Raw genomic sequence first — 17462 nt, forward strand, 5'->3', positions numbered from 1 at the left:
TGAGGGACAAAATGGTTAAAAAGCCGGTCAGTGACTCTGTTTTCAAGTTGGAAAATGCGGAGCTCATTTTGTGTACATCCTGAGCACATACTCTTTAACCAAAAATAAAAAAATAGATTTGAATGGAAATGAATATAAAGATAAAGGTAGTGTAAAAATATTATTTTTTATTATATTTGATAAAAGGTGTACCGAGTACTTGGTATAATTGAAACGCTGAAAATATTTTCGAAAATTTGAGGTGAGCACACTGTATAAGTGAGTTATTCTCTTATCTCTTGTATTTGGTGTGTTTTAAGTTGATTTTATTCTTTACTATAAAAAGAGTTTAATGTTTCTCACATTTTAAGAGGTAAAATTATCTCTCCGACATATAAAAATGTACAAAGTTCATATTTTTTTTTTCTCTTTTTTCTTTTCATATGACCTCACATATTTTTATGTGTATGTAGGAGATATTTTTATAAAAATTTGAAAATCTTTTTCATTTTAAAATATCGTATGACAAAATATTTGTTGATTGAGTTGTTAGTTCATATATGTTTTGTGGTTGAGTGTTTTTGATATCCTTACTTTTCTTTTTTTCGGTAAACTGATATCCTTACTTAATCTCCAATATATATTGAGAAAATATGACTGATACATTCATTTTATGCAGAAAAAATTATTGATCACTTTTATCCTCAACTATTTGAAATTTGAGTAAACACCTTTTTTAGTCCCTGTCAATATCTACGAAGTCCTTTTTAGTCCCTGGCAATAAAAAAGGACCAAATTGGTCCCTGAAATTACGAAAAAAGGGTCATGTTAGTCCTTATCTCAACTCCCAAATATGTAGAGTGGCCCTTTTCTTGTACTTTCAGGGACCAATTTGGTCCTTTTTTATTGCTAGGGACTGAAAAGGACTTCGTAGATATTGTCAGGGACTAAAAAGGGTATTTACTCTTAAAATTGTAATTCAACCGGATCAAATGAAGTGATCTTTCTATTTAGTTTATGTAAGACTGAACAATTGTAGAAATGATATGACTACAAGTATTCATTATGATGGATTTTATATGTTTTATAATAGAAGGGATATCGTGTATAAAACGAAAAATTAAATGATAAGTATTTACTAAAAAATTTAATACAGTTCAGTTTTTTATTTTATTTTTTGTTATTTGTGAAAAAAAAATGTTGGAGTAACCAAAATTTCCTTTTGTAATTTTGTACTTGTATGTATGCATGTTCTACTCAAACTCCAATTCCGTCCAGGACGGCATGCCATCACTCGGAGTTTCTGAGGTAGTTTTGATATTTGTGAAAACAAACTAAAATGAACGTTAAGATCAAACATGCAGTCACCGATCAGTTCTAGGTTTTGCAAAGAGGATAATTGTTTCATAAATCAACAGGACCAACTCAACATTGGAGTTATTACACTGTAGCTTGATTCCACACGGTGCAGTTATCTTTTAGTTAGTTGGTTGGTTGGTAGGAAAAACTAGGACACATAACCTTCCACGCGAAGCATATTGCACCTCATAAGAAGAGTATGCTAAACATAGATTCTAAGTCAACTAATAAGAGTAGTGCTCCCACCTATATTGGACTATGTATTGAATAGCAATAGTGATTATGCTTATGGACTACTCGTATATATGCCGTCTTCATGAGAATGAATATTAAAAAAAAGCTTTTCCATTTACCAGATTATGCAGTTTTTACCTTGAAATTTATGAATCCCATTATACTAAACTGCCATTTAAATGTGAGTTGGTACAGAGTAGTAACTTTCTTCATAGCAACCAATTAACTTGCGTGGCAAGAATGTGAACATTAAGCAAGTCTTTTTAAAATTTGTCCAAATTGGACAAAAGTAATGACAGTATATGCTTAGTTTTCTAGGAAGCTACCCGGAAACTATCCCTATGGACCCTATCACACTCCACCTGACTACATATCAGTATATATATAGGTCACATCCCTTGTATACTCAGAATGAAGTTCTTTCCTTCTCAACTTTTCGATTAACTAATAATCCCACTTCTCATTTTCTGATTCTACTCTCAATCCAACATGTCGAGCAGCCAAAATCAGAAATATGATAGCAGTTCATTTCTCATTGACATCAGTAGCGCTCTCACCAGAGTCACTGCCAATTACACTATCAACAATGCCAAAAAAAGGTGGCGTTTTGCTTATACAGCAATTTATTCTAGAAGGGTCATGCTTTCTCTGGCCAAAGAGGTCATATCCAAAAGAAATCTCCATCACTACACTAAACACTTCCAAACCCAGTCATCCAGCTCCAGCAGCACTCTTGATATATTTGAGCCCCTAGTTACCCCACATGTGAGCAATGAAACCAACCGCTATTCTTTGCTCCCTGATGTTGATAAAGCCAGACTTGCTAATATGGTCAAGGACAAAAACTTGACAGCCCTTGCTGAATTCGAAGGAGTTGAAGGTGTTGCAAATGTTCTTGGTTCCATTCCAGAAAAGGGAATCCTTGGCAATGATGATGACATTGCCAAACGGCGCGAATTGTTTGGTTCAAACACTTACCAAAGGCCACCACCAAAAGTCTTCCTACACTTTGTGCTGGAAGCTTTCAATGACACCACAATTATCATTCTTCTTGTCTGTGCTGGCCTTTCCCTTGGTTTTGGCATAAAAGAACATGGACCAGGGGAAGGCTGGTATGAAGGTGGGAGCATATTTGTAGCAGTGTTTCTTGTGATTGTTGTCAGTGCACTCAGCAACTTCAGACAAGAGAGACAATTTGACAAATTATCCAAGATAAGTAACAACATCAAAGTTGAAGTTGTGAGAAATGGAAGGCCACAACAGATATCCATCTTTGATGTTCTTGTGGGAGATATTGTATCCCTTAAGATTGGTGACCAAATTCCTGCTGATGGAGTGTTCTTAGCTGGCCATTCTTTGCAAGTGGATGAATCAAGCATGACAGGTGAGAGTGACCATGTAGAAATTGAGCCTTTAAAATGCCCCTTCTTATTGTCTGGAGCAAAGGTTGTGGATGGCTATGCTCAAATGCTTGTGACATCTGTGGGAATCAACACAGCATGGGGTCAAATGATGAGCTCAATATCCCGAGACACCAATGAAAGAACACCATTACAAGCTCGCCTTGACAAGTTAACTTCTTCTATTGGAAAGGTAGGCCTTTCAGTCGCTTTTCTTGTTCTCCTAGTGTTGTTGATTCGGTATTTCACTGGAAACACACAAGATCAGAATGGGATTAAGGAGTTCAGGCGGGGTAGAACAGATATAAATGACACGTTCAATGCTGTTGTGAGTATTGTTGCAGCTGCAGTCACTATTGTGGTTGTGGCCATCCCTGAGGGTCTACCATTGGCTGTCACTCTCACATTAGCTTATTCCATGAAAAGAATGATAGCAGACCAAGCAATGGTGAGGAAACTTTCTGCTTGTGAAACTATGGGGTCAGCAACAGTTATCTGCACAGATAAAACTGGGACCTTAACGCTGAATCAGATGAGAGTGAGCAAGTTTTGGCTAGGCCTAGAAAATGTTATTGAAAACTTTTCTAATGCAATGGCCCCAAATGTTCTCGAGTTATTCCACCAAGGAGTAGGCCTCAATACAACTGGCACTGTCTATAGCCCTTCATCAGAATCTGAACCTGAAATTTCAGGTAGCCCAACGGAGAAAGCTATACTCTTATGGGCAGTGTCAGATTTAGGTATGGACATGGATGAATTGAAGAAGAAACACAAAGTTCTCCATGTTGAAACATTTAACTCACAGAAGAAACGAAGTGGCGTTGCAATAAGGAAGGAGACTAACAACACAGTTCACGTGCATTGGAAAGGAGCTGCAGAGATGATACTTGCAATGTGTTCTAATTATATTGATAGTAATGGCACAATGAAGTCCCTTGATGAAGAACGGAGTAAACTTGAGAAGATAATTCAAGGCATGGCAGCTAGCAGCCTACGATGTATTGCTTTTGCACACATGGAGATTTCAGAAGATTTTGAGAAAGCACATGAAATCCTAAGAGAAGATGGCTTGACCTTGCTAGGAATTGTTGGCCTCAAGGATCCATGCCGGCCAGATGTTAAGAAGGCGGTCGAAAATTGCAAACTTGCAGGGGTTGAAATCAAGATGATCACTGGTGATAACATATTCACAGCAAAGGCAATAGCAACAGAATGTGGAATATTAGATCTTAATAACCATGTAAATGCGGGAGAAGTGGTAGAAGGTGTGGAATTCAGAAACTACACAGAGGAAGAGAGAATGGAGAAAGTTGACAAGATCCTTGTGATGGCAAGATCATCCCCTTTGGACAAACATTTGATGGTGCAATGTTTGAAAAAGAAAGGCCATGTAGTTGCAGTCACCGGCGATGGCACAAATGATGCACCTGCTCTAAAAGAAGCTGATATAGGACTTTCTATGGGGATCCAAGGCACTGAGGTTGCCAAGGAAAGCTCTGACATTGTTATCCTAGATGATAACTTCAATTCAGTTGTTACTGTTTTAAAGTGGGGAAGATGTGTTTATAACAACATCCAAAAATTTATCCAGTTTCAACTTACCGTTAATGTTGCAGCTCTTGTGATAAATTTTATAGCTGCAGTTTCTTCTGGAAATGTTCCCCTAACAACAGTTCAACTACTATGGGTGAATCTCATTATGGATACTCTAGGAGCTTTGGCACTGGCTACAGAACGGCCTACAAAGGAGTTAATGCAGAAAAGGCCAGTAGGTAGAACTGAGCCACTTATTACCAACATTATGTGGAGAAACCTTTTAGCTCAAGCTTTATATCAGATTGCTATCTTGTTGGTTTTACAATTCCATGGAAAGTCAATCTTCCATGTAACTGAGGAGGTAAAGAATACTCTAATCTTTAATACTTTTGTTCTCTGCCAAGTTTTCAACGAGTTCAACTCGAGAAGTATGGAGAAACATAATGTATTCGAAGGCATTCACGAAAGCCACTTGTTTCTTGGAATTGTGGGATTTACTATTGTTCTTCAAGTCATGATGGTGGAATTCCTAAGGAAGTTTGCTGATACGGAAAGGTTAACATGGAACCAATGGGGAATTTGTATTGTAACTGCATCTGTGTCATGGCCAATTGCTTGGTTAGTAAAGTTCATACCTGTTTCAGAGAAACCTTTCTTCAAGATTAAGCAGTCTTTTTAATTTTACCTCAAGTTACAATGAGGTTTCTAGTATGAGGAATCATAAATTACAAGCATCTTGAAAACTCAAATATGAGATATTCGAGTTTATGACACATGGAAATTCAAGATCCCTGTGTTTCAAACATACGAGGATCTTGAATTTCCATGTGTGTTACACCTGAATATCCCATATTTAATTTTCTAAGATATTTGGAATTTAGGATTTCGCTTAGCAAAAGCCTGCTTGGAACTGTAGGTAGGAGTAGTAGTTACTAAGTTCTTGGAATGTGAAAGCATAATGATGATAATTACCTCGTACTTAGCTTAATGCCTAGGCCAATTGTTATGCTATTCGCAAGAGTATCAAATCGCAGTGTAGAATTACAGATATTGTTTCTTATTGTTATCAATTACTACTTTACTATATCCTATGTTGTTTTAACTATCAAAATTTGGGTTGAATTGTGAAATTAAAATCTACTCAGCAAGCAATGAACATACATTAAAATTAAAAGAAAAACAACTTAAAAGGTTTAATTTCATTGACTTTGTTGTTCCTTCATTTGAGTAAAACAAAAAAGTAAATATACTTTTTTTTTTTGCAGGGTTAAAAAGTAAATATACTTAATTCTATAGACTTATGACCAATGCCAAGATGAACCACAAAAACATAGAGAAAACTCAAAGGAAAGAAAAACATAGTTCTAATGAACACTTCGTTGATATTGAAGACTTGATCCAAGCTCAGATCAAGTTTCACGTGGATAAATCTATATGTAGTTTTGTCTTCTGATGTTGCTGCTAACATGCTATCTGAAATTTGTAACTGTTGCTTCATTATCCAAATTTTCTTGGACGCTGCTCTGTATCTATGGGAAGATTATTACCATTAGATCTCAATACCAAATTGACATGACTTCGAAAATTATTCTTGGACCTCAGCAACACACTTTGGACCTCATAACGGTTTAAACTCGGAAAGAATTTTTTCGTCATTATACTGGGAAATAAAATAAACCAATTCATTTTTACCAAAAATAAAATAAAATAAACCAATTCATAGTTGTGAGGTGTGTGATTATTTAATTAGGAAGGCTAATCAGAAGATGGTATAAATCATAGTGGCTAAAATGGAATATAAGAGGAAGTGTAGGTATAAATCATAAACTACCTTTTCAAGTAGACTAAGAGGTCGTTTGTATTGACTTATGAAAAAAGTTTTTTTTATCACTTCCTTATTTTAAAAGTACTTTTTATAAAAGTTACAGCTATTTAGATTTTTAAAAAAATATTTATTTTTTGACAAAAATATTTGACTTTTGACTTCTGCTTTTTTTAAAAGCTAAAATTTTTAGCTTTTGAAAAAAGTAAATTTTTGACTTTTTTTTTGACTTCTGTTTTTTTTAAAAGCAGACATTCAAATAGACTTTTTTTCGAGAAGTGCTTTTTTTTTTATAAAAAAAAAGTCCATCCAAACGGGCTCTAAAAATCTCTCTCTCTCTCGCTATATTATGTGGATTAGATTAAACAATGACCCAGAATTACAACATATGAAGAATTTTTCTAGTAGTTAATCGAGTATTAAACTAATATATTCAATAATTTTTATTTTGGATTAAATAAAATGCAACGGGTCAACAAATAAATGATATATTATTAATTATTAATTATTAATTAATTACTATAATTAATAATTAACTAACTATAATTAATGTATTTGTTTGGGGTTCAAGGTGTATTGAATTAGGATTTTAAAAGACTTTTTCGAGATAAAAAATTCTACAGATTTTAAAAGACATTATAGAATTGGAGAGACTTTAAAGACTTTTCTAAAAGACTTTTTTTACAATCAAGATTTCATAAGATTGGATTTTAAAGGATTTTAATAGAATTTATAAGATTTGAAAGGACAATATGGATTTATAAGATTTTAAAAAATCATATGAATTTTTAACAAACATTCAAAATTACAAGAGTCAATACAAAAGGGAAGGTTATACTTACAACATATTTTTGTTTATAACATTTTACAACCATATCTTAACCATTGATTTCCGTCAATCAACAGTTATCATTCATTGCAAATTAAATATTAATTAATGAGTTTGATTTGCAAAAATAATAACCATTGATTGACGAAAATTAACGGCTGAGATATGGTTGTAAAAGGCTGTAAACAAAAATAGGTTGTAATTATAATCTTTCCCATAAAAAATAACAAAGAAATGCAATGAAATTAATAAAAAAAAGTAAAACCTAATATAATTTTCTCAATGAGTAAAACACAATATAATTTTTAACAAACATTCAAAATTATTAAATAACAGCTTTTCACATATCTAATGGGTTAAAAATTATCTTCTTCATTTGGTATCAAAGTTATGCATATATGATTATAAGACCCAATTTTTTTTAATTATAAAAATAATTTTAAATTTGCATATAGAACTTAAAGTTTATGATAAAATTTTGTTTGTACTTTTTTGCAATTGATCTTGAAAACCTTGGGGTTTTTGGAATTTTCTAACCATATAAATCTGAAATTTTGGGTTTAATTACATGAAAGTTTAGAAAATTTCTCAAATTTTTTTCAATCGATACATTGAAACCTTAAATTGCTTTGGGGCTTTTGAGAAACAAGCTTTTAGTTATCTATTGACACAAAAATTGTTTGAAATCATTTCCTATAATGAAGGAATTTCGTTCATGAATGTATTGCTACAAAATACAGGGTTCATATTATGAAAATTTCAATCTTTTTTTAAATTAATATTGTTTCATTGATGTAAAACGAAAATTGGTTTGAGGGTTTTAGTTTCCCTGTTATTTTTTCACTGTTTTATGTTGTTTTTAATACAAAAATCACACATTTTTGTGCAAAAAAAAATTGTGATCCATAGCTTGAAAAATCACTTTTTAAACTTCCAAAATTTCTAAAAAATGGCTAAAAAATATGTTATTTTTGAGATAGATTATATTAAAATCTCGTTGGTTTGTTGTTTCTGGATTGTTTTGTGATTAAAATTGCTCGAAAATATGCTTTTTTTTTTTTAGTTTTGACGATGCTCCCATAGCGGAACCCAATTTCGAGCCATCAACCTGCCAAAGGAAGAAGAAAACACTGCAATAGAAGAATCTCAAGAAATCCTAGGGGTTGGGGTGAGATTGTGAGAGAGACATCCTATTTATATTTTTCACTAAAAAGTCTCACAAAATCCAATAGAAAATCCATTAAAATCGTCGGATTTTTGAATACCACGAGATTGTGATTCCATTGTTTAAAATCCTGATTGAATACCAACGGATTTGGACGGATTCTAAAATAATCCTTTAAAATCCTAATCGAATACCACATGACTTTTTTTCAATCCATTAAAATCATAATCGAATACCAACGGATTTTTTTGTCCAAAAACAATTCATTAAAATCCTTTGAAATCTCAATCCAATACACCCCATAAATTTAAAAGATGTTTGGTGCTAATGATTAGAATCCGTTTAATTGGTGGTATTTAAGGGGTATTTATCATTTGAGGCAATGTGTAACTCTTGTACTTAGCTTAATGCCTAGGCGAATTGTTATGCTATTTGCAAGAGTATCAAATCGGAGTGTAGAATTACATATATTGTTTCTTATTTTTATCAATTACTACTTTACTATATCCTATGTTGTTTTAACTATCAAAATTTGGGTTGAATTGTGAAATTAACATCTACTCAGCAAGCAACAAGATATTATTTATTAATAGAATGAGATGACGAGGATCAAATTCGTGAACATTTGGTCACATAGGCTCTGATATCATGCAAAAAATCATTTCAATGCAAAAGTTCAAGTTTTTAAGAGAAAGTTGTTAGGCTCTGATATTATAGGCTTTGACAATTCAAGCATTTGGTCCCTCAAATCGTTCTTGCGAAAATAATTTTGCCGTCGATATTATTTAACTTACCGATCGGTATCACAACAGACTATCAGAAGTCACTAGGCAGGCCAACACACGGGAAAAAAAATAGAGAAATGCAGTAAAGAGAAATGGAGAAGAAGATATAACAAATTTTAACGTAGGAAATCTCCCCTTAGGCAGAGGAGTAAAAACAACAAGACATTAATAAAAAAAATCTTCTACTATAAAATAGTAGGATTACAAAGAGGTCAAACTTTCCAAGTCATACTAGAGGTACACTCAAACTTCATCAATAATGGTGGTACATTCAAGCTTCACCAACAATGGTGGAAAACATTTAAGCTTCACCAACAATGGTGGTTGCAAAGTTCTTCTTAAAGAGGTCTTGCCCTCAAACTTCTCTTCAGAGGAATCTCACTTCACAATCGACTAACTCCTTACAAAATGGTTTCTTATGCTTATATAAGGTGAGGAGGAGACCCGACACCTTTTAGAGTTTTCATCAATGATAAGATGGTTGGGTATTTATTAAAGTGGTTGTTAGACAACGAGACTTGCACCCATAAATACGGTGTATGCCAAGCCTCCAAGAATTAAATAGGGGAACACACCCCAACAAATCTCCCACTTCCGACTTTAATGCGTTGGGTCAGTTCCGATCGGTAAGCTCGACACCTTCACAACAATCTTCAAATTTTCTTGCACTGACCGACTTCATCATCATATTTTTCCAGTTTTGATTAGTATGAACCTTGGCAAGTTCAAGTTGAGTTCTTCGCCAGATGAATGACACTTTGGTTATCACACTTTAGCTCATATTTTTCTTGTTCATGGCCGAGTTCAATGAGAAATTTTTTAATCCGCATCATCTCTTTACAGGCTTCAGTCGCCACTATATACTCAACCTTAGTCCTTGGAACATATTTATGCAATTTTCATAGCCAAGAGACAACTTCTCATGCAAAAGTCATTAGATATTCGATCCTAACTTACTTGAGTCGGTATCTCCTCCTAAATCAGCACTTGTACAGCCTTCCAGCTCGGCTTTACCATCTCCAAAGTGGAGGCATAAGCTTATTGTTCCTTTGAGATATTTGAAAATACACTTGACAGATTTCTAGTGTTCCTGGCCAGAATTAGACAAACACCAGCTCTCCATTCCAACAGCATATGCCAGGTCGGGTACCATTGTATACATCAAACTTTTGACCGCAAACTAGTATGAGATCTTCAGCATCTCATCTCTTTCATCATCTGATCTCGGATATTGCTTCCGGCTTAGTTTTATGTGTTCGAGTAGGGAAGTGCTCATTGTCTTGGCTTGGTCCACACTGAATCTCTTCAAGATCTTCTCAATGTATTTTTCTTGGGATAACCATACGAGCTTTCTTTGTCGGTTTGTAATAATGTTAATTCTGAGGATTTGCTTTCTAGGGCCAAGGTCCTTCATTGCAAAGGATGAGTTCAACGCCTTCTTCAAGGTGATTATCTTTATCTTATCTTGTCCTGCAATCAGCGTATCATCAATATATAAAAGTAGATTGAGAAAATCTCCGGCCTCATACCTTTTAACAAATATGTAGTGGTCGGCCTCCGTCTTCCTAAACTTGTACTCGATCATAAGGATTCAAACTTCTTATGCCACTGGCTAGGTGTTTGCTTCAAGCCGTAAAGGTTCTTCTTCAATCGATAGACCAAATCTTCTTTTCTTGGAGCTCGAAACCCCTCAGGTTGCTCTATATATATCTTCTCTGTGAAGGAATACAGTCTTCACACCCATATGTTCTATCTCCAAGTCCATTGATGTTGCAATAGCAAGTACCGATCAGACTTAAGTACTGATCGGGTCCATTGGTAAATTCGGATACATGCTGAAAGAGGCTTTTGTTAATATACTTCATATTATCGTAGCTACAGCCTTTTTGTTCAGGATCTCCCATTCTTTTTCATTCTTTCCTTCAGGCCGCTCGGAACTGAGGATAGGCTCATACAGTTCTTTACAATACAAATGATCTTCCATCATCAATCTCCAGTGAGTAAAATTATCAGCAGTCAGTTTAAACATATCTCCATCATGAATAATTCTGCTGGTCTCTGTCTCATCACCTCAGAACCCTTTATGGTCGGGCTCTAATACCATTATTGGGACGTGGTCCCTCAAATCGTTCTCGTGGAAGTAGTTTTGCCAATTGGTGCTATTAGCTTACCGATCGGCATTACAACAAATTGTCAAAAGTCACTAGGTAGGCCAACACACGGAAAAAAATAATAGAGAAATACAGTAACGAGAAATAGAGAAGAAGACACAATAAATTTTAACGTGAAATTTTTTTCCTAAGACTGAAGAGTAAAAATCATGGGACACTAGTCCAAAAAATCTTTCACTATGAAATAATAGGATTACAAAGAGAGAAAACTTCTCTAGTCACACTAGATGTACACTCAAGCTTCACCAAGTTTCACCAACAATGGTAGTTAGAAAGTTTCTCTCTAAAGAGGTCTCACTCTCAAACTTTGCTTTAGAATATCACTTCGCAATCGACTAACTCCTTTCAAAATGGTTTCTTATGCTTATATAAGGTAAGGAGAAAACCCTACACCTTCTAGAGTCTTCATCGATTATGATGATATTGTTGGGCATGTATTAAGGTGGTTGTCAGCTACACCCATAAATGCGGTGCATACAAAGCCTCCAAACATTGAATGGAGGAATACACCCCAACAAAAATCACATTAATAAATTTTATGTTTTTTTTTAACATTATCTTAAAAAGTCTAACTCTTTCAATAATGTATATGATAAAAAAAATAAAATTACACGGCATCAAATTTTAACTCTTGTAAGAATTACAGATAACGTATAGGAAGTAATGTTATTTTATTCGCTTTATGTTCCAAGCATGCCAAGAAAGACCAATTAATTGCTCTTGATCAAATCCAACACTAGTATAATATATAATTGTTAGATGCAAAACCAAAGAGAATTGTCTTGAACTGATCTAAAAGGAATATAATGAGACTTCACACATGGATACAAGATGATATCTCAAAAGCACCAACACAGTATTTGGACGTGAGAGATCCTGTCACTCAAAACCCTAACAGTGATATCTTATACTATGTTGTTAAGATTCCCCAGCATAATAGACACACAAAAAAGCAAATTCCGATCTGCAGTACTATATATTAAATATTATATGATTATTGTGAAGTTTGTTTCCCCTTCAAACAATGGTCTTTATTAAGACTCACGGAAAAATTTGGACACCAAGAATATAAGTTTGTAGGCGAGTTGGCTCCCCTTAGTATTTTCATAAGCTTTGATTCTTTTAGCCGGTTATAGACTAATCAGGAGTGCGAGGCAGGTTAGAAATGGAGATATTTAAATCCCTCTCAAAGGTGACATGTGGGGATCGAACCGAGATTCTTTCCTTTCGATCCGCTTATTCAGCTCTTTTACTACCAACTGAACTACCATCATTTGGTAGAAGATAAGTTATTAAATGCAGTGAACGGTGCACATATATATAATATGAAGGCGATTGGGAGGTGTTTTGATTCTTTTGAATATGTAAAACCACCTTAAAATCCAAACCCAATTAAAAAAAGGAATATGATATTATTTCTATCTTTTTTTATGTCTCTTTTATTTACTTCGATCTCTTCAACATTGTTAGATCACAATTTCAACTGATCTTTTCCCTCTCTCTTTTTTTTAGATTGTGATATAATTATATTAAAAAGAAATAAATAGAATATATATATATATATATATATATATATATATATATATATATATATAAATAGGCATAATATCTAACTCTTCAAAATAAGTGTTTCTTTTCTCAAAAGATGCAAAAAGCTAACTAACTTGTTTATAAGATTTGCAAATGAGTAGGAGAAGTGAAATGATATGTTTTCGCAAACAATTTGAAAGGGAAAATGACACTAATTAACCTTTACACATATAAAATTTAAATCAAAATGCAGAACCACTTCATTTTTTCCAGGGGATATCGAAGATGGGCTACGAATTGGAGTAAAGACTAACAATCATCGTATGAAGTAATTTCCGTCCGTGACCCCATAAACAGGTGAAGCAGTCACATGATCCAATCCTTCCTTATCTAGATGAGAGAAAAGTTTAGATCATGCTGGCAGCTTCAACTGTTATTGGTGCACGATCAGTTGTTTACATTTAGCTATATCCAGAGAGAAAGGGAGAGAGAGAGAGATGAGAAATTTAGATGAGAGCCGAAGGATATAAATAGAGTAAGCGTACTCCAAAGCATGACTAAATTTTGTCTATTAATTTGCAATATTAATTCTTTAGTTAAGGAACTGAAAAGCTAATGATATTTGTAATAAACTAATTAATTGTTGTTTTTAACAAAATAAGATAAAATAATCGGTGGTTGTCAGCATATATATATATAGGACATGTGGCATAGTGGTCCAAAGCAAGACAATTTGAAATATTATCATGCTCCACCGATCCATCAAAGGCTTTGAGTAGTTCTAAGTCTTCCCTTAGAGTATACATCAACCAAAGTAAAAGTGCTAACCACTAAGTTTATGGGGGGCCACTTGCATGGCTTCCTACAAATTTAACACAAAAGAAAGGTAGTATCTAAACTCAACAAAGTCATGTTGGGAAGGAGTGGAAAATTAAAAAAATAAAAAACAAAGTCATGTGAGCACTCTTCTCCTTTTTCTGTGGCAATACACCATTAATTTCATTTTTTAATGGTCTTAATTATTATTTTTCTTTCTTTCAAAGACTGTGTATCATATATTTGTTTTGTGCTTGAAGGACAGCTTTTCTTTTAATTTCAAACAAATGCTAATTGTTCCAACCGAAAAAAGAACTGCTAATTAATCGCCATCTGTCAGCGGCTTAATTAATCCTTGATCTGAAATTCTAATTAACTGGTGTCCTTTGCAAATTAAAAATTAAAAGTTTCTCTTAGGAGTTTAAATGTCTAATCCACCAAACAAACAGGTGGAATAGCTATTAACAAAAGGAAGGTATTAGCTAATCGAGAAACGAAACATGGTAACTCATATGGATTATGATAAAGTTTGTTGTGATTTTGACATTCTGTTTCTTTCGTGTTGTGTCCATCTCTTTGGTAGGTCCAGCAGATGGAACCAATAGATGCACGTAGTCTGTAGAGTCGTCCCAATTAATGTTATCAGAGAAAGTGGAAAACACAATATTCTATTACAAAAGTTTTCATCGTGTTGGCTTCAAAAGGGTATCTACTAATACCAGCTACTCAATAAGATTCTTATTTGTGTATATATTGTTGGATATGGATCTTTCTATTAGGTTTCTAAATTTTATTTATATTCTTTTTTGTAAATTGAGTGACTAGTAATAAATGTCAGTGAAAGAATATATTACAAACATACTAAACGTAATTTATATTGGATGAATCAGAGTAAATCGTGTATCCACTCTTCTTTCCTCTCTTTACTATATATTTCCAATTTGTGTTTTTTGTGAAACAGTCGATTCCAAAATATATTACCTAGTTTTTCATGCAAAATTTAATTGATATTCAATATTTCGGAGTAAAAATATTATACTATTATCTATTTGATTATTTGACATATTTACTTTTTAAAATTATCAAGAGAATAAGGTAAAAATAAATAATGGGTACAGTAGATTAGAGAAGATGTCAACGTAAAACTTTTTCATATTATTAATACATACCAATGTAAGCTATCGATCCATCTCTAGCTTATTATTCTCTCTACACATATAGCTTAGTAATAACAATAAGAATAATAAATCTAGTAAATATGCATATAAAATAAATTAAAAAATACCAATGTACTTTTTATATTATTAAATACCAATGTTAGCCATAGATCCAGACATTCTGTTACCATTTAAAGTCCCACAAATTTTCTTAATGACGACACAAACATGCGTATCAATCATTCCTGTGTCTTTTTCTTCTCATTGGGCACTAAATAAAGCTGTATAAGGAAGCATATGTTCAAACAGAAACCTCATGGAAATGCACCAAACCTTTTGCTTTTCATAGAATAATATTAACTTGCAAAAGAAGAATAAGATAGTCATTGCGATACGCCCCAATATTGTAGATGCATGTAAGCAAAACATAGGCTTGAAGAAAAGAACCAGATATATACTCTACAGTCTTAATTAAAACTAATATTAGCATCGATGGGTCTGAGGAAATTTCTTGGGGTTTGTTACGTGTTCAGGAAAACTAGAACTTGATCCGTGCTTATGTTGCTCTATTTTATGATTTACCTTTCCCTCGCTGCCATGGAAATATGTTTCTCGAGACAAATTATCTCGTATAATTAAATAAGATTTTTTTTTTCTCTCTTCTTCTTAATGAATACCATCCATATTTTTTTTTTGTATATTGCATAAAATAATACATCTCATATAATAACATGAGAAACAGATATTGCCCTTCTCGCATTATATTTCATTATTTTTTTAGTAGGTATATAGCTTATTCACTTTAATGGTAATCACTCGGTTGACCTTTTATAAGTCTAAAATAACAAAAAACTCCGAAACAACCCATCGATTTCTCCACAAGACAAATTGAAGCCAAGAAATACGAATATTCCGATCATTCATCTCTACACAAAATTTAACAAATATAAACCTCACAATACACGCCACTAGACAATAGATAAAAAGCACAAAATGCACCTCTACACCATTTAATGGTACATCAACATAATATAATATTCCGAATCAGATAACTTGCCAATTTTCTTAAAAAAAAATTACACCTTAAAATTCTTATTTTAATCTTACACTTTACATGTTTGAAAAAAAATAAAGAAAAACTATATTAAAATGTTATTTTATTATTAAATAATAATATGAGAATGATATAGATTTTTATTTGAAGACATCTCCAACGGCAGCAACAAAATGAAGTACAGAATACACTTTGGTCTTCTCCCTTCATTGAAGAAAAAGAACAAGAACAATAAATCCTACATAAATACTTATTCCTCGTTTCGCTTGTTTTCTGGATCGATATAGCTTTTGGCCTGGTCCAACGTTAATATAATATTTTCCTCCGGATGGTGGTCAATCTTCATTCAACATAGAGCATAAAACTAAGATTAAGTACTGTTAGTAACCATTAATCTTCTGAACCTGCCTTTACACATCTCAAACAAAATCTGTCAAATATGCAACTGTTATGGATAGTAGTGACAAGCACACCATGTTATGTGCTTCGACATTTCATGTAGAGAAATAAGCAGTTACCCCTAATAAGAGAAAAACACAACGGATACAAGAACAGGAACAACGTCTTCTACTTAATATGACTCTCAGGCCCCAAAAAAAACTGATCATCGCATATATAGAAGCTTAAACATCAGAGTAACCTCTAGGGTTTTGAAGCATTTAAACCATACAAAAGAAAGGACACCTGATCCTAAATAATCGCAATCAATTTTGAACACTTAAAATAACACATATATGCATCAACCTTTGGTTCTAATTAAAACCCTAAGCAAAAAGATAAGTAATAATCCATGACCTTTCAATGAATATTATGGTCAACAATGCGCAGTAAACAAATTTGGCGTGAAATACAAGGAGAAAGAACAAGAGAAATAAAAATAAAATAAAAGTAGAGACAAAAGCAAGTAAAAGGGAAAAGGTAAAAACGCACGCCTGCCAGAACAGAAACTCAGAAAAGGAATATACGATATATGCAAACAGTGAATTCTTATACTCACTCACCTTTTGCTTTTAAGTTTGTGTCATTCAGATCGTTAAGAATCTATTGGGTCCCCAAATAGGAAGGAGTGAGGCTGTCACAGCATGACCTAGTCAAGGTTAACACTTCTTCAGCTCTCTAACCAAAGATAGATCATGCTGGCAGCTTCACTTTTTCCTTTGTGAACTTCTCAACTCCACTCTCTGCAGGTGTATATGATGAATATTCAAAACCCTAAGGAACCATAGAAGGAGACATCACACATGTTTCAGCAAGCATGCACAATCAAAAATGAGGGGAGAAAGCTTATTCAACTATTTATATATATATATATATATATATACTTATAACCTATCTTATAAATGAGTGAATAAGCTACGAATGAAGAGGAGGAAAGGGTTGGGAAACCTTGAAGGTGCATGCTATAGTTCTATAGGGATTTGATTCCATACAACACTTCTAAGCTAGGAAAGAAACGAACAAGAGGTAAAGAACCCCAAGGGAAGGGTTGAACATGAAGCAAGAAAGGAAAAACTAGAGCAGTGCTATAAGTACACAAGGAAGAATCTACGATGAGTAGAATATATATATATATATATAGATATAGATATAGAAAAATGGGAGAGATGTAAAAGATGTAGACAATA

The 17462-nt window shown here is 33.4% G+C and overlaps 1 protein-coding gene across 1 annotated transcript; it reads left to right on the forward strand.

Annotated features, from left to right (window-relative positions):
• Positions 1 to 2023: 2023 nt before the first annotated feature.
• LOC133311971 (calcium-transporting ATPase 12, plasma membrane-type) lies at positions 2024 to 5534 on the forward strand. The gene has a single exon (XM_061513110.1). The coding sequence runs from the start codon at positions 2062 to 2064 to the stop codon at positions 5185 to 5187; it is 3126 nt and encodes a 1041-aa protein (XP_061369094.1). The 5' UTR covers positions 2024 to 2061; the 3' UTR covers positions 5188 to 5534.
• Positions 5535 to 17462: the final 11928 nt, after the last annotated feature.

This window comes from Gastrolobium bilobum, unplaced genomic scaffold (genome assembly GCF_033153095.1).
Source record: "Gastrolobium bilobum isolate Gb01-03AN ecotype WA unplaced genomic scaffold, APGP_CSIRO_Gbil_v1 utg3226, whole genome shotgun sequence".
In the NCBI taxonomy this organism is placed as follows: domain Eukaryota; kingdom Viridiplantae; phylum Streptophyta; class Magnoliopsida; order Fabales; family Fabaceae; genus Gastrolobium; species Gastrolobium bilobum.

What these genes read in the sequence shown, in the direction of transcription:
- LOC133311971 (XM_061513110.1), top strand. Translation starts at nt 2,062, where the DNA reads ATGTCGAGCAGCCAAAATCAGAAATATGATAGCAGTTCATTTCTCATT.